Below are 23,922 nucleotides of genomic sequence, written 5' to 3'. Positions count from 1 at the left end.
CGCCCACGACATCTGTGATTGGAAGCCTCAGACACGCTGTCACTCAGCATGGGGGTTCGTCCGACTGCAACCAATCACAGATGCCGGTGGGCGGGGAAAGCAGTGAATATGTATGAGCCTAATGAGCACCTTGGGAAGAAGTATGAAAGGCTGCGGGAGCACTGTGACAGCCGCCCCGGGGACTCGGTAAGCAGGAAGCGCTTCCTCCTACCCCTTTGCGCCGGATTCTGGTCCCTATAGACTTTATATGGGGACCAGCATCTGGCCAGATACCAGGGATCAATCCCCCACCAATCCTGAGTCATCGGGAGATTGATCTGCCAGTCCTCCGAAGTGCAGGGACAAAACGCAAAATGAATCGACATACTGCAATGGTCACCACAAAGATGCAGCCAAACTAAACTGCAACGTACGCGCAGAAAAAATGAAATTCATAGACTTTGCTAGGGAAGGAAATATGTAACACCCCGGGGTCGAGGGGTTGTCATCCGACACGTCGCCGGGCCAGGGGTGCATATCCTCTGCATCGTCACGGGCTGGCCCGGTTTCGGGACCCCAAGACGTACAGGAGGGATGGAAGGCGGTGGACGGGAGGAAGGATGGAGGATGGGCGTGGTAGAGATGGTTAGGAAAATCTTTTTACATAGTGACGCCACCTGTGGTCCGCGGCCAGGAATAGGCCGCCGCTGCGGGTGCTGCTCTCCGGGGCTGATGGTGAAGGTCGCAGCCGGGATAGTGTCACTCCCCACAGGTGGAGAGGGGTTACCCCGGGGAGGATGATGGAGGACGGACGGGGGTGGTGGTAGTACCCGTTGGCGCCGGCAAATGAGAGGCAGAGGCAGGGGCTTCGGTTCCTGGTCTTTTACTCACAGGTAGTTCAGGCGCTGCCCCAGAGTACCGATCTCTGCCACGATGGGCTCCAGCCGATCCCGGGTAGTCGACGGTCCTCGCTGGTGCCCGTGGAAGTGTTTCTAGTGAAGTGTCCCTCGGTTGCTATTCGGAACGTGGGCCAAGCCTCCAGCTCCAAGTCACGGGCCCACAAAGAGAGAGGAACGCTAAACTCCTGTTGTCTGTGCGAGATGTTATCCCAAGCTGTGCCGCAGAAAGTCTGTTCTAGTGTGATGGTTGTGCCTACTTCTTACCCCAAGTGGTGCCCGCTCCCAGTGGTTGTCCTAACAACCGGGGACATCCCATGCTTCGTGATGGCTAACCACCAAGTCTGCCCTAGTCCACCCCCCTGTGGGAAAGCACTTTACTGTTGTATGTGTGTGTTTTTGTGAAGGCACCAGCAGTTAACCCCATCCTAACCCGGGATGGATATTACCCCTAAAATGAGGTGTAATACCCTGTGGCGCCTGAAGCCCAGGGGCGCCACAAATGCATGCACCCGAAAAACATGGAAAAAACGCATTGTGCGCACAAAGCCTTAATCTCCATATTCCTTACTCCAGCATATATATAAGTATATACTTGTGCCGATAGACTTGTGCTGGTTTGTAGAAGTCAGATTATTTGATTTCTGATGGAAATGATATTAGAAATAATTTCTCTGAAGTCATCTGTATAAACGTCTAGGAGCAAAGTGTGACATTTAGTTAGTACTGTCGTGGCCAAAAGTTTTGAGACTGACAGAACTTTTGGTTTTCACATTTTGCTGCTAAGATCTTTTAGGCCACATGTACACGTTCAGTATTTAGTGAGGTTTTTTTACTTCAGTATTTGTTCCACCCCTAGTTTTGGCTACAATCAAAGGAAGAGTAACAGAAATATGGGCACCACTGCTTCAGTTTGTGGAGTATTTGGTGAGTAACAAACTCACCAAATACTCAACATGTGCACGTGGCCTAAGTCTAATGTTTCTGTGGCTACTGAAGTACAATTACATTAAGTTTTTACACTTTTATTGACAAATACATGAAGTTTATGTAAAGACACAACAATTACAGTGTTGACCCTTATTTTTCCAAGACTCTTGCAATTTTTCCTGGCAGCTAAAAATCAGATTTTGGGCAAATTCGTGACTGACAGAGAAAATAACTTAATTTCAGTCATCTGAAGTCCAACATCTGTTCTTCCTGCACAATGTCAGTCTGTCCTTGATGCTTTTCTGGAGAAAAGTGGCTTCTTTTCTGCCCTGCTTAACACCAGCCTGCCTCGAAAAGCCTTCGATCCCCTGTGCGTGCAGATGCACTGACACCTGTCTGCTGCCGTTTCAGAGCAAGCTCTGCACTGGAGTAAAAGTGATCCTGTAGCTCAGTCCTCTTTAGGAGGCGTACCTGGTACTTGTCTTGGGCACCCTGAAGCCTTCTTCACAGCAATTGACTCTCTCTCTTTGAAGTTCTTGATGATCTGATAAATGGACAATTTACACTTACAATTCATCTGCTCAATCTTCATAACAATCCACAATTACTGAAGTATCAAACCTTCTGAAAAACTAAATTCTTGTCTTTCTCAAATGCTTTGGCCATCGCTGTGTGTAAAAAGCTCAGCTCTAACTATTTTGTGTCCTTCGCAACAAAACTTTGAAAATTAAATAGTGTCAAATGTAATAAATTGAGGAGACGAGCCGTTCCATCCCAGCCAAGGACCTGTCATAAAGGCTTTCAGCAGTACTTATTACATTGTACAGCGGAAAGTACCATATTTTTCAGATTAGAAGACGTACTTTTCCTCCCAAAAATTTGGGAGGAAAATGAAGGGGGTGTCTTAAAATCCAAATGTAGCTTATTGGGAGGTGGAGAATTGGTGCGGGGGCTGTGCGGGCGTGTATCTGTGCGGGCGGCTAGCTGTGCGGTCTCTGGGGGCTGCGGTGGCAGTGTGCAGCAGGGCGGTGCGGCGGATGACCCAGATGCTCTGACTTCAAATGATGGCGCCCGGAGTCGGCGCGTACGCAGATGGAGGTCTTGGCTCAGATCTTGTCATTGAGCTGAGAGCTCAATCTGAGCATGCTCCGTTCCGGGCGTTATTTCTTTGAAGCCCGCCCTGACAACAGAGCATCTGGGACACCTGCCACACCAACCTACTCCACACAGCCAGCACAGCTTCTGCTGCCAGCACAGACCCCACCGCTGCCAGTACAGAACTCTCCAGCACCGCCCCTGCCTCCTGTGCCTCCGCTCTACCACTGCCGCCCCTCTCCGGTAAGATACCATTGGAATAAAAGACAAACCTCTTTCTTTTTTTTAATCTCTAAATTTGGGGTGCGTCTTATAATCCAGTGCGTCTTATAAAATGAAAAATACGGTAATTCACCAGCTTACCAAAATTTAATTAAAAATAAAAACTGATATCGATTAACCAAATGTCAAACTGATATTAACATTAGATGCAGAAAAGATGCACAATTTATTTTTTTTATTGTTTTAGTAATTTTTTTGCCTACAAAAATAAAAAAAATGTCCAAGTTTCTTCTAAACAGTAGAAAATGGACAGCGTGAGTGAGAAGCACAGACTAATGCAATATCAGTTTGCACTGATTTCTACATCACAAATGTGACGCCCTGGGCAAGCCAGGGGTCACAGGTCACAACACCACCACGCACCCCACATTCTCTGCAGGAACACCAAAGTCAAAACACAAATCCTTGTTGCCTTCCTCCAGGAGCTGATGTCCACACCAGGGGGTGGGCCAGGCGGTTGGCTCCGCCCACCGAGGAGTACACAGCCCTAGAGGCGGGAAAACCAGCAGTGAAGCTAGGGAAGTGAAGGAGTAAAGAGGGAAGTGGCAGAGGAGCAAGAGAGGAGTAAAAGTGACAGAGAAAGTGACAGTTGAAAGCCTGAAGTTAGTCCGGGTGTGTGCCCCGGACTGAGACAGCAAGGTTGGCAGACGGCGGTGACTGTCTGCAGGAGAGGCTGCTTGGAGGTTGCTGAAAGGACCGTGGACGGGTGGTGGCCCGGCGGTACCGGAGCGGTATACGAAGAGCAGTCAGCACCATTGGCAGGGGCCTTTCGGATCCCGGCAAAGCTAGGAGTCGCCATAATTTGCCAAATCCGTCAGTGAAGGGGACCTCTGGGTCTCCCAACAACCAAGTCCCGATTGAAGGCAACAGTCTGACCGTGAAGGGGAGACACCGCCACCGCCAGGGCACCAGTTTCCCAGGGCCAGCGCAAGAGAGGGGCTCCCCCGGCTCATATCCAAGCTGGGGAGCGGGTTACCGGTGGGAATCCATCGCTACCAAAGAACCGTACTGAGGTGCAGGAAAGTGACCGTCACCGCTAACTGCAGGGAACATCAGTACCGTAGCCGTCCGAGGGACCCGTCCAACCAGCCGTTTGTTTACCGTGAACTGTGTCGTCTTCCTTGGGCTGAGTGAGTACCTCCGTGCCGTGCGGCACAGTGCTACCCCTGCGTCCCTGCACCTCCACAGGCCCCATAACCCGCCTGTCCACCATCCTGACCTCCCCATCATCGGGCCCCGGGACTACCCAAAACCCCTACCCACGGAGGGGCAAACCAACATCTAGCTGCTCCATACCATCACTCCCGGGAACCCCAGACAGAGCAGCGGTGGTGTCCACATCATCACCACAACCGTGGGTGGCGTCACGGACCACAAACAATCCCAAAAACCAATCCCCTTTCACTCACGGGCGAGGAGCGCCGCTCGAGTCCCCAGGATCCGGCCCATCGCTCGAGCCACCGAGCAAGCAGCAGGCCGCAGCCGCAGCCGGACCCGAGCAGTGGGAGAGCACAGCGTCCCCTCCTCCGCCCGCGACATAAATCCTTAGGAAACACATCCAGTAAATGATGGTGAAGCCCGGCTTATCTGGACGCACTTATGCCCAGGTTTACCATTACATTGCTCCGTTTCTACAAATCCAGGTTTATGCTTTTTTTTCTGTAGAATTTTTTTGTTGTTGAGGAATTACCTATAACTGCCTGTAAATGCCTGTTATTATGCTCCTTTCTAAGCCCGCTTACACCATGGCTTTCTTCTCCTTCCACCTTTCTTCCACTCCAGATCATAGAAACCTTTGTGTGCGCACTTTAGGCTCAGCGTTCCCCTGCCGGTGTTATGAAAGTGCCACGTCTTTTCATTTTTTTTTTCTTAATTCTTTCATCCTTTTAGAGCTCCTGTCAGTTCAGCTTCCCCGCTGACCTAAATTGGCACTTTGGAGTGGCGAGGGGGTGGATGGATCAAGCCTCTGGGTAACGAGGAGGCGTTTTCGGGAAAGTGCTGTACTTACTGAGATTTACTGCATGTGTAGAGTGTCTGTCATATAGACTTATTGAACAGCAGCCCGGAGTAATGTACCTGTTTGATTGGAAGGAGCCGGCTTAATCGCTCTGTGTCACAGTGGGTTAAAGCACCAATCTCCATCATTTCGCAGTCAGAAAGAGAGAGATTGAAATTCTGACATTATTCCCACGCACAGGAGAGAACGCGCAGAGGTGACATTTCTAAACTGCAGACATTTTAACTAGTTGTTGCAAAACCAGCGACTTGTTGATCCCGTGCGGCCCCCTTTGGATAAAGTCTCCTGTAAAGCAGGGACACATAGGAAGGCTATACATTTTATCGCCACCTCTTTTGAGACTGACCATTAGGAGACATGATCTGTCATTTCAACTTAAAGGGAATGTGTCATCAGCAACGACCTATTGTTTGATTAGGCTAAGTGAAATTCTTTTTTATATTTTTTTACGCTGATCCAAAGCCTTCGACACTTGCTCAATGGGTGACATGTCCGGTGAGTATGCCGCCATGGAAAGACCTGGGATGTGGTCAGGCTTCCTCTGCGCACTGCGCCTAGGACGTAATGAGGACTGTCTGCTGGGACTATGATATCTGGGTGTGCTGAGCCGTCAGCGAGTCCTCCAGTCTGGTGCTGGGAGGTTGTTCCATTTTCCCAGTGATTGCTCGGCTACTAAGCTCAGCAGTATCTACCGGACCCCTGCCAGTCGTCGCTCTGCTGACCGGTGTTCTGCTAGTTCTCATTAAGCCTCTTTCACACATCAGTCAAAAACACACACTTTTTCACTGACGTGTTCAAGATGCATTTAGCCCTCCGTGTGCCGTGATTTTGGCACGTGTGTTCTCCGTGTGCTATCCATGATACAGCAAAAACAGCAAAATTAGAGACATGTGAAGGGGCCTTATTGTTATGGGACCCTGGACCGATGCCTGACTATTCATCTGTTTGATCGCTACGTGCCCTCTTGGTTTTCTGACCCCCAGACTGTGATCTGACTATGCCTCAGATTACTCCTTGTATATTCAATGAGCTCTTCTGGTGTCCTGACCCTGGACTGTTACCTGACTACATTTCAGTCTTCTCCTTGTATCCACAATGAGCTCTTCTGGTGTCCTGACCCTGGACTGTTACCTGACTACATTTCACTCTTCTCCTTGTATCCACAATGAGCTCTTCTGGTGTCCTGACCCTGGACTGTTACCTGACTACATTTCAGTCTTCTCCTTGTATCCACAATGAGCTCTTCTGGTATCCTGACCCTGGACTGTTACCTGACTACATTTCACTCTTCTCCTTGTATCCACAATGAGCTCTTCTGGTGTCCTGACCCTGGACTGTTACCTGACTACATTTCACTCTTCTCCTTGTATCCACAATGAGCTCTTCTGGTATCCTGACCCTGGACTGTTACCTGACTACATTTCAGTCTTCTCCTTGTATCCACAATGAGCTCTTCTGGTATCCTGACCCTGGACTGTTACCTGACTACATTTCACTCTTCTCCTTGTATCCACAATGAGCTCTTCTGGTATCCTGACCCTGGACTGTTACCAGACTACATTTCAGTCTTCTCCTTGTATCCACAATGAGCTCTTCTGGTATCCTGACCCTGGACTGTTACCTGACTACATTTCAGTCTTCTCCTTGTATCCACAATGAGCTCTTCTTTTATCCTGACCCTGGACTGTTACCTGACTACATTTCAGTCTTCTCCTTGTATCCACAATGAGCTCTTCTTTTATCCTGACCCTGGACTGTTACCTGACTACATTTCAGTCTTCTCCTTGTATCCACAATGAGCTCTTCTGGTGTCCTGACCCTGGACTGTTACCAGACTACATTTCAGTCTTCTCCTTGTATCCACAATGAGCTCTTCTGGTATCCTGACCCTGGACTGTTACCTGACTACATTTCAGTCTTCTCCTTGTATCCACAATGAGCTCTTCTTTTATCCTGACCCTGGACTGTTACCTGACTACATTTCAGTCTTCTCCTTGTATCCACAATGAGCTCTTCTGGTGTCCTGACCCTGGACTGTTACCTGACTACATTTCAGTCTTCTCCTTGTATCCTGACCCTGGACTGTTACCTGACTACATTTCAGTCTTCTCCTTGTATCCACAATGAGCTCTTCTGGTGTCCTGACCCTGGACTGTTACCTGACTACATTTCACTCTTCTCCTTGTATCCACAATGAGCTCTTCTGGTATCCTGACCCTGGACTGTTACCTGACTACATTTCAGTCTTCTCCTTGTATCCACAATGAGCTTTTCTGGTATCCTGACCCTGGACTGTTACCTGACTACATTTCAGTCTTCTCCTTGTATCCACAATGAGCTCTTCTGGTGTCCTGACCCTGGACTGTTACCTGACTACATTTCAGTCTTCTCCTTGTATCCACAATGAGCTCTTCTGGTGTCCTGACCCTGGACTGTTACCTGACTACATTTCAGTCTTCTCCTTGTATCCACAATGAGCTCTTCTGGTGTCCTGACCCTGGACTGTTACCTGACTACATTTCAGTCTTCTCCTTGTATCCACAATGAGCTCTTCTGGTATCCTGACCCTGGACTGTTACCTGACTACATTTCACTCTTCTCCTTGTATCCACAATGAGCTCTTCTGGTGTCCTGACCCTGGACTGTTACCTGACTACATTTCAGTCTTCTCCTTGTATCCTGACCCTGGACTGTTACCTGACTACATTTCAGTCTTCTCCTTGTATCCACAATGAGCTCTTCTGGTATCCTGACCCTGGACTGTTACCTGACTACATTTCAGTCTTCTCCTTGTATCCACAATGAGCTCTTCTGGTATCCTGACCCTGGACTGTTACCTGACTACATTTCAGTCTTCTCCTTGTATCCACAATGAGCTCTTCTGGTGTCCTGACCCTGGACTGTTACCTGACTACATTTCAGTCTTCTCCTTGTATCCACAATGAGCTCTTCTGGTATCCTGACCCTGGACTGTTACCTGACTAGATTTCACTCTTCTCCTTGTATCCACAATGAGCTCTTCTGGTATCCTGACCCTGGACTGTTACCAGACTACATTTCAGTCTTCTCCTTGTATCCACAATGAGCTCTTCTGGTATCCTGACCCTGGACTGTTACCTGACTACATTTCAGTCTTCTCCTTGTATCCACAATGAGCTCTTCTGGTATCCTGACCCTGGACTGTTACCTGACTACATTTCAGTCTTCTCCTTGTATCCACAATGAGCTCTTCTGGTGTCCTGACCCTGGACTGTTACCTGACTACATTTCAGTCTTCTCCTTGTATCCACAATGAGCTCTTCTGGTGTCCTGACCCTGGACTGTTACCTGACTACATTTCAGTCTTCTCCTTGTATCCTGACCCTGGACTGTTACCTGACTACATTTCAGTCTTCTCCTTGTATCCACAATGAGCTCTTCTGGTGTCCTGACCCTGGACTGTTACCTGACTACATTTCAGTCATCTCCTTGTATCCACAATGAGCTCTTCTGGTGTCCTGACCCTGGACTGTTACCTGACTACATTTCAGTCTTCTCCTTGTATCTTCAATGAGCTCTTCTGGTGTCCTGACCCTGGACTGTTACCTGACTACATTTCAGTCTTCTCCTTGTATCCTGACCCTGGACTGTTACCTGACTACATTTCAGTCTTCTCCTTGTATCCACAATGAGCTCTTCTGGTGTCCTGACCCTGGACTGTTACCTGACTACATTTCAGTCTTCTCCTTGTATCTTCAATGAGCTCTTCTGGTGTCCTGACCCTGGACTGTTACCTGACTACATTTCAGTCTTCTCCTTGTATCCTGACCCTGGACTGTTACCTGACTACATTTCAGTCTTCTCCTTGTATCCACAATGAGCTCTTCTGGTATCCTGACCCTGGACTGGTACCTGACTACATTTCAGTTTTCTCCTTGTATCCACAACGAGCTCTCCTGGTATCTGACCCTGGATGTTCAGACTACCCTGTCTTCAGACTTGCCTGTGAGTAAATGACTACGGTATAAATCACAACATCAAGGAATAGTGTACAGATCCTTGCAACATGGGGCATTATCATGCTGCAACATGAGGCGATGGCACAACTGTTCGACTGAACCCTAATACTCTCATAGGGATGGATAAATCCACAGCTCTCAAAACAGGCTAATATTTACCCTAGACCTTACCCTGATTTGTCCCTGCCTTACAACAGAGGTTGGCACCCTAAGATCACGTAATGACGGCCCTGTGTTATCAGCTGTATATAGATGTGTGATCAGTCACTGAACAGGAGGAGGGCGGTGAGCTGTGACATCTCTATATACAGTAGATAACACATGATCCAATATTCACAACAGAATATATCACAGCTCACACCTTCCCCATCACCTATTATGTCTTATTAGACACTTAAATGAAGAGGAGGTATATTGCTGGGAAAACAAACAGTAATAGGATGCTCTAATTCCTGAATACTCAGGTGGCACAAAGCTGCCTAAGGTGGCCTTGGTTGAGGAGGTCAAAAGGTGTTTACTGTTTTACCGTAGAAGCTGAAGCCGGCTGCAGGGTAAGTAAAGCCCGATGATGGAGCTGGGACAGATAAGTAACAAATATCAATAATGTGACGGTTTTGCACTCATTATGGATGTCCATTACTGAATGTACTTATCCCTTACAGGATCTGGATTATGAGCAAGTTAATAAATACATCCTAATCATTGAAGCCAGGAACAGAGTTGAACTTTCAGGAGCGGAGTACGGCGATAGCTCTACTGCCACCATTCTGATCAGCGTTCACAATGTAAATGAAGCTCCGGTATTTACGGTGGATCAATATGAGGCACAAGTCGCAGAAAACGCACAAATTGGATCAATTATACTGACAGTGGAGGCCTTCGATCCAGATGTCTCTGACAAGACCAACTTACGGTGAGTGACAAAAAAACCTCCAAGTACAAACTCTTAATTGTGAAAGCTCGGGTACGTCCATATCTCCAAACTTAAAACCCATGAAGATTCGGCTCAGCGGACACCGGAGCCTTCCCTTCCCCAACATCAGGAGTCAGATGACTGGCCAGTAGACATGAGCGGACCCGTGGATATTCGGGTTCATCGAAAAAAAACAAAATGTTTAGTTTGGGAACCGAATTTGACCCTGGACAATGAACCCCTTACAAGTCAACGGGGACGAGAAGTTCTGTGCTATAAAATCGTCATAGTAAGGGCTAGGGGGCAACAAAAGGAAGCAAAATGGAGGTAACAGCAGGCCAGGTCCTGTTTTCCAGAAGATAAAACTGTTGTCTGACTCTTTTCAGGGCCCACTCATTAATCTTCATAAATATTCACTGCTTCCCCCGCCCACCTTCTGTGCCAGCATTTGTGATTGGTTGCAGACTGCTATACACGCCCCCCACCCTTTGTATCGGTGTCTGTAATTAGTTGCAGTCAGCTTGCTGTATGGCAGTATAAAAATAAATAATTTTAAAAAATGTTGTAGGCTCCCGCCCCATTTTTAATAACCTGATAAAACAGACGACTATCTATAAGCCGCAAACTCCAGTAGTCTGCTTTACCTTGGCTGCAGATCAAAAATATCGGGGTGGATCCTGCACCATTTTTTTTAAATTATATTAATAAATAATATAAAAAGACAACTTAGGATCCTCCCCATTTTATATATCCAGCCAACGTAAAGCTAACAGGTGGGGCTAGTATCAGGCTGGGAAGAGCCATAGTTATTGGACCCTCCAAGCCTAAAAATACTAGCCCGCAGCCGCCCAGAATTGGCGCATCCATAAGATATGCCAACTGTGATGCTTTACCAAGGATTTTTCGATGTTTGTGCATTTTCTTTTGACTTACTGGTTAGTAATGGGGGTGTCTCATAGACCCCTACTCATTACTAACTTAGGGTTTGATGGCAGCTGTGATTTTTGACAAATCACAGCTGTCATCAACCGTATATATTATCCCGATTACCACCTCACCAGGGAAAATCAGGATGAGCCGGGTAAAATGCCAGAATTGGCACATCTTATGGCAGCGCCAATTCTGGGGTGGCTGCAGGCTAATCTTTTTAGGCTGGGAGGGGCCAATAACCATGGCCCTTCCCACTCTAATAATACCAGCCTCCACCTGTCAGCTTTACTGTGGCTGGATAAAACAAAAAAAAGGAGAGGGGGGCGTACATTGTTTTTTTAAAAATCATTTCTTTAAATACATTTTAAAAAACCGGCATGGGATCCCTTCTATTTTTGATACCCATCCACAGTAAGGCTGACAGCTGGGGGTTGCAACCTGCAGCTGCTGATTTAGCAGTGTTGTTATCAAAAAGGGCAGGAGTGCACATCATTTGTTTTTTTTGTGTCCCGGACAAATCATAGCCATGTCAATACTTCACTTGGCTTTCATGGGGCTGGAAGTGCCGACACAAGAAAAGCTTGCTGATTGGCTGCTCTGCAACCTGTCAACAAGCTTTATTTGGATGACAAACCTGAACAGTAATCTGTTGTACAGGCAAAAGTCTGTGCATGGATCCAAGACCCAGACACCCGGTGTTCGGTACGAATGCCGAACTTTACTGTTTGGGTTCGCTCATCCCTACTGGCCAGTTCTGCCGAGGTCGGATGCTTGAGCCTGCTTTAAACTAATGTGTTTAGGGGTTTTAAAAGATATGGATACTTTCTGTGCCAGTATGTTTTATTTTTGCTATCTCGTTTCATTAACAAGTTTGTTGTATCTTCTATATCCTTTTTGTGGCACGGTCTATTGCTGGCCGTAGAATGAAGTAACAAAGAATCAGTGAACTCTTAGAACAAAAAATCAATCACAATATTTTCATACAAAATTGTTTGACAACTTTCTAGTGTTTAAAAATAAACCTTCCATATTGCAGAAGTCAGCACATTCGTGATGTCTTTGTAGGTGCTTGGCCCAAAGCCAAGGAGCGGGCATGAAAAAGAACACCGATCAATAATGCTATCAGGAGGGCACCACGAGATCTGGTGTCTGCAAAATGGAAAAATCAATGTATTATCTTCTCCTGGCTCAGATACGGCCTCGGGATAATTGAAGTCTTATTTAATGTCTGGCTCTGCTCTATTAGTGTTACTATAGCCGTGGAGGCAGTTGATCCCATTATTTGTACAAAGATTAGTTACAGGTATTAATCACTGATTAAACTATCAGAATGCACCCGAGTGGTCATAATTGCAGTTTCTAGTCATCAAAAAGCCAAGTCCAGGCCACTCCATAATGATAAAGAAAGTTATATATAGCTGAGCCGTCTGGAGGGAGAAGAACGAACACAATGTACTGTTATATTACATTTAATATCGTCTCAAAAGGATTTCTTAATGAGATGAAGATTATAGGAACAATTCAGCAGACGGCGGCTTGTATCGTGAGAAATTTATATTTTCACTTCAGTGGAGTGTCGGGGATCCTCTGGTTTTACAAAAAAAAAAAACTACTAAAATAAAATATTACCAACTATGAACAGCAATATAACTGCTATAATACTGCCCCTATGTACAAAACTAAAACTGCTACAATACAGCCCCTATGTACAGGAATATAACGCCTATAATACTGCCCCTATATAGAAGAATATAACTGCTATAATACTGTTCCCTATGTACAAAAATATAACTACTATAATACTGCCCCTATGTACAAGAATATAACTACTATAATATTGCCCCTATGTACAAGAATATAACTACTATAATACTGCCCCTATATACAGGAATATAACTACTATAATACTGCCCCTATGTACAAGAATATAACTACTATAATACTGTCCCTATATACAGGAATATAACTACTATAATACTGCCCCTATGTACAAGAATATAACTACTATAATACTGCCCCTATATACAGGAATATAACTACTATAATACTGCCCCTATGTACAAGAATATAACTACTATAATACTGCCCCTATATACAGGAATATAACTGCTATAATACTGCCCCTATGTACAAGAATATAACTACTATAATACTGCCCCTATATACAGGAATATAACTACTATAATACTGCCCCTATGTACAAGAATATAACTACTATAATACTGCCCCTATGTACAAGAATATAACTACTATAATACTGCCCCTATGTACAAGAATATAACTACTATAATACTGCCCCTATGTACAGGAATATAACTACTATAATACTGCTCCTATGTACAAGAATATAACTACTATAATACTACTCCTATATACAAGAATATAACTACTATAATACTGCTCCTATATACAAGAATATAACTACTATAATACTGACCCCTATGTACAAGAATATAACTACTATAATACTGCCCCTATGTACAAGAATATAACTACTATAATACTGCCCCCTATATACAGGAATATGACTACTATAATACTGCCCCTATGTACAGGAATACAACTACTATAATACTGCCCCCTATGTACAAGAATATAACTACTATAATACAGCCCCTATGTACAAGAATATAACTACTATAATACTGCCCCTATATACAAGAATATAACTGCTATAATACTGTTCCCTATGTACAAAAATATAACTACTATAATACTGCCCCTATGTACAAGAATATAACTACTATAATACTGCCCCTATATACAGGAATATAACTACTATAATACTGCCCCTATGTACAAGAATATAACTACTATAATACTGCCCCTATGTACAAGAATATAACTACTATAATACTGCCCCTATGTACAAGAATATAACTACTATAATACTGCCCCTATGTACAGGAATATAACTACTATAATACTGCTCCTATGTACAAGAATATAACTACTATAATACTGCTCCTATATACAAGAATATAACTACTATAATACTGCTCCTATGAACAAGAATATAACTACTATAATACTGCCCCTATGTACAAGAATATAACTACTATAATACTGCCCCTATGTACAAGAATATAACTACTATCTTACTGCTCCTATATACAAGAATATAACTACTATAATACTGCCCCCTATATACAAGAATATAACTACTATAATACTGCTCCTGTGTACAAGAATATAACTACTATAATACTGCTCCTATGTACAAGAATATAACTACTATAATACTGCCCCCCTATGTACAAGAATATAACTACTATAATACTGCCCCCTATGTACAAGAATATAACTACTATAATACTGCCCCCTATGTACAAGAATATAACTACTATAATACTGCTCCTGTGTACAAGAATATAACTACTATAATACTGCTCCTATGTACAAGAATATAACTACTATAATACTGCTCCTATGTACAAGAATATAACTACTATAATACTGCCCCCCTATGTACAAGAATATAACTACTATAATACTGCCCCCCTATGTACAAGAATATAAGTACTATAATACTGCTCCTGTGTACAAGAATATAACTACTATAATACTGCCCCTATATACAGGAATATAACTACTATAATACTGCCCCTATGTACAAGAATATAACTACTATAATACTGCCCCTATGTACAAGAATATAACTACTATAATACTGCCCCCTATGTACAAGAATATAACTACTATAATACTACTCATAAATACAAGAATATAACTACTATAGTACTGCCCCTATGTACAAGAATATAACTATTATAATACTGCCCCTATGTACAAGAATATAACTACTATAATACTGCCCCTATGTACAAGAATATAACTGCTATAAATACTGCCCCTATGTACAAGAATATAACTGCTATACTGGCACTAGGACCCCCACAATTCTGCATAGCCTCGAAGACCTTTACTTAATTAATTTTCTATACAGTTTGTCATAGATAGCAGAGTTCAAAGGATAGGGGAAATGTTCTAAACTTGGTCCGATCCCCTTAAAGTGCGTGTGCCAGGTTGTGAGTGCCATTTTGTATGATTTTCAATTGTTTGCATTGTCTACAATCTTATTTAGTGATGTGTTTGTTGAACAGTTACAGCATCACAAATGATTCCAGAACATGGTTTTCCATCACAGAGGATTCTGGTCAGATCCAGCTTCTCCATTCATTGGACAGAACGCGGTTTGGAGACACTTATCACATGCAGGTTATAGCACGGGACAGAGGTAGGAATGACTGGTAATATATACCGTATATGTTTTTTCAGTTATTGGGTATCATCTTGATTTCCACAATACATGACATCTGAATGAGCATTGGGGACACCCCATTTGTAGCACTAGCTGGGGGTCTCAGCTGATAAGTGATTACGGTAGTTTTTCTACTTATACACAGCTTATCGATTGGCTTACCTATTCGGATAAGGATATTATGCTTTTTCATGTTGCATTATCATTTTATATAATAAATAGACTGAAAGAATCTGCATGTTATTGTTAGTATTGTTCCAAAAATAAGTGTGCATAACAATATATTTTTGGCCGCTGACTCACTGCTCGACCTAAACCACCTTGCAAATAGGCAACTTTTCATTGACAGAGCAGTAGCGGGGGTGTCAGCAACTTATTGTTCGTCTGTGTCCTTCACTGGCAATGCAGGGGTTAAGGGTGCCCGTTGGGCCGGTGACAGGAGGGGATGATGACATTTTCCCCCTGAGGACAGTGATTCACACGTCTATTGGTATTGATGGGTCTAGTGTAGAAAAAGACAGGGTCATTTATAGCAATATTTAATTGCTGAGGAAATCATCTTTGAATCCTCCTTACATAATGAGGCTGCAGGTAATCCGATCCCGGCCAGCGCATCCATCCTCTGGATTATTCGCCACCAAAGCAGGGAACTAATGCACAGCATAGAGGTTCTCCTGGACTTCACTGGATGAGGACCTCCGGATCACACGCTGTGGACGCTGTCAGATGAACACGCGAGTACTCAATGCACCAGTCTGCGGTTATAACACACATATTGCACTTGCACGGTATTCCACTTTACACCCCATCTCCAACTCTTTTTTTGGGGGATAACCAGGTCCGGCTGCAGGTTCTCATGGGCCCCGGGCAAACGAGCCTCAGTGGGCCCCATGCACACGCAGACACGCACATACAGATACATACACATCAGGGCTGTATTTTGCCTTCGTGCTGCCCTAGGCACTTTAAGTGGTCGTGCCCCTTAGTGACAACGTAAAACTGAGTTTTCACACACGACATCTGTTTAAGGCAGATCTACTCTGTAAAACACTTTAAAAAGTATTAATGAGAAACGAAGGGCACTAACCCCCCCCCCAATGGGGATCACCACAGGCACATCAAAACATAGCATGAGTATAAAATATTCCCACCGTCCCCACTTATATACTCTGACACTGCCCCTAATAAACTACACACTGCCCTCCCATATAAAGTATATCCACACCTTCCCCACTTATATACTGTGACACTGCCCCTAATAAACTACACACTACCCTCCCATATAAAGTATATCCACACCTTCCTCGAAATATGATCTGCACATTGACCTCACATCATGCTGCCCCCTCCTCACAGTGTCCCATGCATGCTGCCCCCTCCTCCCAATGTCCCATGCATGCTGCCCCCTCCTCACAATGTCCCATGCATGCTGCCCCCTCCTCACAATGTCCCATGCATGCTGCCCCCTCCTCCCAATGTCCCATGCATGCTGCCCCCTCCTCACAATGTCCCATGCATGCTGCCCCCTCCTCACAGTGTCCCATGCATGCTGCCCCCTCCTCACAATGTCCCATGCATGCTGCCCCCTCCTCACAATGTCCTATGCATGCTGCCCCCTCCTCACAATGTCCCATGCATGCTGCCCCTTCCTCACAATGTCCCATGCATGCTGCCCCCTCCTCACAATGTCCCATGCATGCTGCCCCCTCCTCACAGTGTCCCATGCATGCTGCCCCCTCCTCACAATGTCCCATGCATGCTTCCCCCTCCTCACAATGTCCCATGCATGCTGCCCCCTCCTCACAGTGTCCCATGCATGCTGCCCCCTCCTCACAATGTCCCATGCATGCTTCCCCCTCCTCACAATGTCCCATGCATTCTGCCCCCTCCTCACAATGTCCCATGCATGCTGCCCCCTCCTCACAATGTCCCATGCATGCTGCTCCCTCCTAACAATGTCCCATGTATGCTGCCCCCTCCTCACAGTATCCCATGCATGCTGCCCCCTCCTCACAATGTCCCATGCATGCTGCCCCCTCCTCACAATGTCCCATGCATGCTTTCCCTCCTCAAAATGTCCCATGCATGCTGCCCCCTCCTCACAGTGTCCCATGCATGCTGCCCCCTCCTCACAATGTCCCATGCATGCTGCTCCCTCCTCACAATGTCCCATGCATGCTGCTCCCTCCTCACAATGTCCCATGCATGCTGCCCCCTCCTCACAATGTCCCATGCATGCTGCCCCCTCCTCACAATGTCCCATGCATGCTTTCCCTCCTCACAATGTCCCATGCATGCTGCCCCCTCCTCACAGTGTCCCATGCATGCTGCCCCCTCCTCACAATGTCCCATGCATGCTGCCCCCTCCTCACAATGTCCCATGCATGCTGCCCCCTCCTCACAGCGTCCCATGCATGCTGCCCCCTCCTCACAATGTCCCATGCATGCTGCCCCCTCCTCACAGTGTCCCATGCATGCTGCCCCCTCCTCACAATGTCCCATGCATGCTGCCCCCTCCTCACAATGTCCCATGCATGCTGCCCCCTCCTCAATGTCCCATGCATGCTGCCCCCTCCTCACAGTGTCCCGTGCATGCTGCCCCCTCCTCACAGTGTCCCGTGCATGCTGCTCCCTCCTCACAGTGTGCCGTGCATGCTGCCCCCTCCTCACAATGTCCCATGCATGCTTCCCCCTCCTCACAGTGTCCCGTGCATGCTGCCCCCTCCTCACAGTGTCCCGTGCATGCTGCCCCCTCCTCACAGTGTCCCATGCATGCTTCCCTCTCCTCACAATGTCCCATGCATGCTGCCCCCTCCTCACAGTGTCCCATGCATGCTGCCCCCTCCTCAGTGTCCCGTACATGCTGCCCCATCCTCATAATGTCCCATGCATGCTGCCCCCTCCTCACAATGTCCCGTGCATGCTGCCCCCTCCTCACAAGTCCCGTGCATGCTGCCCTCTCGTCCCATGCATGCTTCCCCCTCCTCACAGTGTCCTGTGCATGCTTCCTCCTCCTCCTCACAGTGTCCCGTGCATGCTGCCCCCTCCTCAGTGTCCCGTGCATGCTGCCCCCTCCTCAGTGTCCCATGCATGCTGCCCCCTCCTCACAGTGTCCCATGCATGCTGCCCCCTCCTCAGTGTCCCATGCATGCTGCCCCCTCCTCACAGTGTCCCATGCATGCTGCCCCCTCCTCAGTGTCCCATGCATGCTGCCCCCTCCTCACAGTGTCCCATGCATGCTGCCCCCTCCTCAGTGTCCCATGCATGCTGCCCCCTCCTCACAATGTCCCGTGCATGCTGCCCCCTCCTCACAGTGTCCCATGCATGCTACCCCTTCCTCACCATGTCCCATGCATGCTGCCCCTCTCCATGAGCTCCTAATGCTGCCTTCCTCTTTTCCATAATGACACCTCCATTTTGCCCCACTCATGCTAAGACCACCACACTAGAGCTTATGCTGAGACACCCCTCCACACACACACTACCCCACTCTTGATATTGACTCCCCTACATTGCTCCAGTCCATACTGAGCCCACACATGCTGCCCCTTCTCCATAATGAGCTCCCAATTCTGCCCCCCTCTAATTCTGAGTCCTTACACTCGCCCCACCCAATCGATTTTATCATTGCTCTATCCCTCAATCCTTGTCCCCTGTCTCTAGCATTAGCCCCTATCTCCCACTCCCCCAGCAGCAGCCTTTCTCCCCCCGCCTCCAGCAGCAGCCTCTCCCCCAGCCTCAGCCTCTCTTCCCTCAGCATCAGCCTCTCTCCCCCAGCTTCAGCCTCTCTCCCCCTAGCCTCCCCCAGCATCAGCCTCACTCCCCAGTCTCCGCCAGCATCAGCCTCACCCCCCCATCATCCTCCAGCACCAGCCTCTCTCCCCCCAGCCTCCACCAGCATCAGCCTCTGCCTCCCCCCAGTCTCAGCCTCTGCCTTCCCCCAGCCTCCCCCCCAGTCTCAGCCTCTGCCTCCCCCCAGCCTCCCCCCCAGTCTCAGCCTCTGCCTCCCCCCAGTCTCAGCCTCCCCCCAGTCTCAGCCTCTGCCTCCCCCCAGCCTCCCCCCCAGTCTCAGCCTCTGCCTCCCCCCAGTCTCAGCCTCCCCCCAGCCCCCCCCCCCCAGTCTCAGCCTTTGCCCCCCCGAGCCTGCCCCCAGTCTCAGCCTCTGCCTTCCTCCAGCCTCCCCCCAGTCTCACCCTCTGCCTCCCTCCAGCCTCTCCCCAGTCTCAGCCTCTGCCTCCCTCCAGCCTCCCCCCAGTCTCGGCCTCTGCCTCCCTCCAGCCTCTTTCCAGTCTCAGCCTCTGCCTCCCTCCAGCCTCCCCCCAGTCTTAGCCTCTGCCTGCCCCTCGTCCACTATCCTCACATTGCAGCCTCTGCCTGCCCCTCGTCCACTATACTCACATTGCAGCCTCTGCCTGTCCCTCGTCCACTATACTCACATTGTAGTCTGCCTGCCCCTCCCCCAGAATTCTCACTTCACAGCACTGGAACTCTGCCAGCAGTTACCTGCTCTTGTGCCTCCCGCCTCCTCTTGCTGCTGCCGCTCCTCCTACGGTGTCTGTCATCCTCCTGCTGCTGCTGGCTCCGGTGAGTGTTCTGTCCTCCGCGGCATCTGCAGCATTGGATGCCACAGCACGGAGCTGATTGGCGCGCCTCTGACCTCGGAAGTGCAGGCACTTCCAGGGTCAATCAGTTCTCTGTGCCCGGCGGCGCCCACAGTTTATCTGTATTCGCGTCTTAAAGACGCAGATACAGATAAATGGAAGTGCGTCTCTCACGAGAGGTAAGTATGTGTGACGGGGTTTAGTAACTTTGTGCGACACGGGCAGCGATTTGCCCGTGACGCAAAAAGGACGGGGGCGGGTACGATCGATTGTGAAATCGCACAATCGGTCGTACCGTGTAAAGCAGGCTTAAGATGGCTATCACAGTCTTACCCTCACTATCCCTATATATACACAATGGTCTAAAGCCTGCTTTACACGGTACGACCGATTGTGTGATTTCACAATCGATCGTACCCGCCCCCGTCCTTTTTGCGTCACGGGCAAATCACTGCCCGTGTCGCACAAAGTTAGTAACCCCCGTCACACATACTTACCTCTCGTGCGACCTCGCTGTGGGCGGCGAACGTCCACTTCCTGGAGTGGGAGGGACGTTCGGCGTCACAGCGACGTCACACGGCCGCCGGCCAATAGAAGTGGAGGGGCGGAGATGAGCGGGACGTAAACATCCCGCCCACCTCCTTCCTTCCACATAGAGCCGGCGGCGGCCGCGGGAGGCAGGTGAGCTGCTCATCGTTCCCGTGGTGTCACACGGAGCGGCGTGTGCTACCACGGAAACGATGGTCAACTAAATTAAACGATATTATGGAACCTAACGAGCAGTACCCGACTCACGATTTGTGAGCGATACTGCGTCGCTAGGAGGTGTCACACAGGCCGGCATCGCCAGCGATGCCGCATGTGCGTCACAAAATCCGTGACCCCGACGATCTATCGCACGATAGATTGTCTGGTGTAAAGCAGCCTTAAGAGAGGCTCCTTATCTAGGGCTGACTTAGGGAACTAAAGAACAGCAAGGATCATAAATACCACCAATTATAGAGCATAAATGAACAAATATTTACAGACACAACGGAGACATCCGATATATAACATTTGATTCACATTAGAAATGGTTATCCATAACCTCATGGATACTCTTGATGGTGGAGAGGCCAGAGTCTCCTTCCTGGCCCTGCTCCTGACAAGTCCTGATCTGATTTCGCCTCTCCCTAGGGAGGGATGGGACAGAAGGAACCCACAGATGGAAAGACAAGGGAAAACCTAAACTCTCTCAAAACGTAAAGACAATAAGAGATTCAGGAGAAAATACAAAAGCAGAAGGGTAGCTACAAAGCAACACGGGTAACCTCCACAACCGCACCAAGCAATGAGCACAACTATGTCCAGAATGCCTGGAACACCACACCTCACAGACTAACAAAGAACAAACCATAGCTGGCATGGGTGGAAGGATTCAACCAGCACAATTAGGAGGGGAGCAGATGTGATAGGCCTCCCCACAATATGTGCTCACAGGAGACGCAGACCAGCAAATATTAAGGCTGTGTGCGCACGCTGAGTTTTTAGTTGCAGATTTGGTGCACTATATCGTGTAGATTGTTGACCAAATTTGTGTATCTATCCTTATGCCAGCAATGTAAAAATGGGAAGGCAGGTTGTCATGATTTTTCTGTGCAGTCTTTTCTCATCTCTCCCCTCGTTTACAGTCAGCTGGGTATAAAAGCCGTAATAATCCATGATTGCTCTATTGTTCCTTTCTGAATTGAAATGAAACAGAGTATTTAATGTACGATGTCAATAGGAGGGTTCAGAGGGGATTAGTGAGGAGCGCGCAAACTGCTACTGTACAACAACAGACACTTTATATACTCAAAGTTCGGGATATTTGTCTTTTGGGTGAAATTTATATAAAACGTAGAAAGATCACACTACAATTAAATTGTATCATGAAAATGGTGCATCTAAGTAAAAGCATGTAATGGCGATTTCCTCATCGCAAACAATTTATTGAAACACAAGTCAACAACATTGATGAATAAACCCCACCAAAAAATATCAGGGTTTCGATAACTTGTCATGTGGCCTTGAGCATCATTTCCAGCTGCCAAAGAGGTCTCCTGCTGGTCACCGGTGGAGTTATTGTCTTCAGAGGCAGCATCCCACTCTTCTCTTCAGGTCATTGTGGTTCTGGGGTACAGAATTACGAGCCTCTACACTGCGACTCAGCTGATCCCATAGGTTTTCTATGGGATTCAGGTCTGGAGAAAGTGCTGATGGCTCCATTTGTGGTTCCCCAGTCTCCAGGGACCTCAATGAACTGGAGCATGGTCATCCATGAACATGAAATTGGGCTGATGTTGCTCATGCAGAGGCACAATGACTGGATTAATGATGTTATTCCAGTAGTAGGGGCTGTAACTGTACCATTCACAAAGTGTAGGGCCGTTCTGTAATGACTAGACACACGGCCTACACTGTAATACCACCATCAAAGCCTCGTCTGGTGACAACAGTGACTGATTCACAGCGCTCTCCTTCAAGTCTCCAACATTGTTGGCGCCATCATTTCTGCTCAGCGTGAATCGAATGTCATCAGTCACCAGCAGTGAAGCCACTGATCCTTCATCCAGCGTAGATAACGCCTGTGCCTGGTGGTGCGGTCAGGTACCTTGTGTAAGTTGTCTAGCACGCAGAAATAAATGGTTTCAAATGGTCTGACGTGACACTTAGGGGCCTCTCACCTCCCTTAAATGTGCCTGGAGTTGTGTTGCATTCATCATCCATTCCACAGGGCATTGTTCACAATGAATCAGTCATCAGTGTGGGATGTGGCAGAGGATGTCCACTTCTCAGCCTATCCTTGACTCTTCCAGTCTCTCTGAATCTCTGTACAATCTGCTGGTGACACTGACAGTCTAAGCTCAGTGGCCACTTCTCTGCCTTTTTGTGACTCTTCCATTCTCTCTGTATCTCTGTACAACCTGCTGGTGACACTCTAAGCTCAGTGGCCACGTCCATCTTAGAACGTCCTGCTTGAAGCCGCTCAATGGCGCGGTGCTGCTGATCAATTGTTAGGTGTCGTCTTGGTCTCATGATGTCAAAATGTGAACAGTGTGATGAGGACGGTTTAATACAATTTCTAGTTGAACCCCAAAATTTATTGGGCGACTCATGGAACAAACCCCTGTTGTAAATAATCCTCTCTGTTCTCTAGAATTAGGGTTATTAATTTTACAATATACAGCTCATTGCCTTGGTTACCGGCCATCCTGCGGTTTCGGAGTGGCTGATTACCTAGGTAACGAGTGTGTGCTGCTAGCTGGCTCTATGCTTTACAGTCTGCAAGTTCAGCTCTGAAGCCGGCCAGATCACTGGATCCAACCCGCCCCGGTGCCCCCGTGCATCTCCCATGCTGAGGCCATGCTGAGGCGGCACATCCGTCTCTGATGAGAGCCAGGGAGAGCGCTCAGTTTGGGCCAGAAGTGCAATTGTGCAGCTGGTCAACACTGTCCATCTTCAGGAGCGTGCTGCCCCTGCAAAACAGCAAGCAGGGGAACGCTGCGCTCCGGAAGAAAAAGCATTAGAACAATCCATTAAATTGCTTTTTATGTTTCTACAATTTGCAGGAACCTTCCACTCATCAATTTGTTCCTGACTTGTGTCGATTAGAAGCTAAGACTAAGGCGGGCTTTGCACGTTGCGACATCGGTAACAATGTGTTACCGATGCTGCAGCGATAGTCCCGCCCCCGTCGCATATCTAGTGAAAGCTGCCGTAGCGATTATTATCACTACGGCAGCTTCACACGCACTTACCTGCAGTGCGACGTCCCTCTGGTCGGCGACCTGCCTCCTTCCTTAGGAGGGCGGGCCGTGTGGCGTCACAGCGACGTCACACGGCAGGCGGCCAATATGAGTGGAGGGGCGGAGATGAGCAGTATGTAAACATCCCGCCCACCTCCGTCCTTCTCATTGCAGCCGGGCGGCAGGTAAGGTGATGTTCCTCGCTCCTGCGGCTTCACACACAGCGATGTGTGCTGCCGCTGGAGCGAGGAAC

General features: G+C 47.7%; 1 protein-coding gene across 5 annotated transcripts in view; it reads left to right on the top strand.

Moving 5' to 3' along the window:
• The window catches only part of CDH16 (cadherin 16), a 128,397-nt gene that overhangs the window by 46,362 nt on the left and 58,113 nt on the right, over positions 1-23,922 (top strand). For all 5 annotated transcript variants that reach the window (XR_012727322.1, XM_075326208.1, XM_075326206.1 and 2 more), the window contains exons 12-13: positions 9,860-10,110; positions 15,144-15,277. Coding sequence is in view for 4 of the 5 variants with exons in the window: in XM_075326208.1 (XP_075182323.1) it covers positions 9,860-10,110; positions 15,144-15,277 (385 nt within the window). In the remaining variant the exon portion in view is untranslated. The remainder of the gene's footprint in view (positions 1-9,859; positions 10,111-15,143; positions 15,278-23,922) is intronic.

The sequence above is a fragment of the Anomaloglossus baeobatrachus genome, chromosome 10 (genome assembly GCF_048569485.1).
Source record: "Anomaloglossus baeobatrachus isolate aAnoBae1 chromosome 10, aAnoBae1.hap1, whole genome shotgun sequence".
Classification (NCBI taxonomy): Eukaryota; Metazoa; Chordata; class Amphibia; order Anura; family Aromobatidae; genus Anomaloglossus; species Anomaloglossus baeobatrachus.
This window is presented reverse-complemented; position numbering and strand designations above follow the sequence as displayed.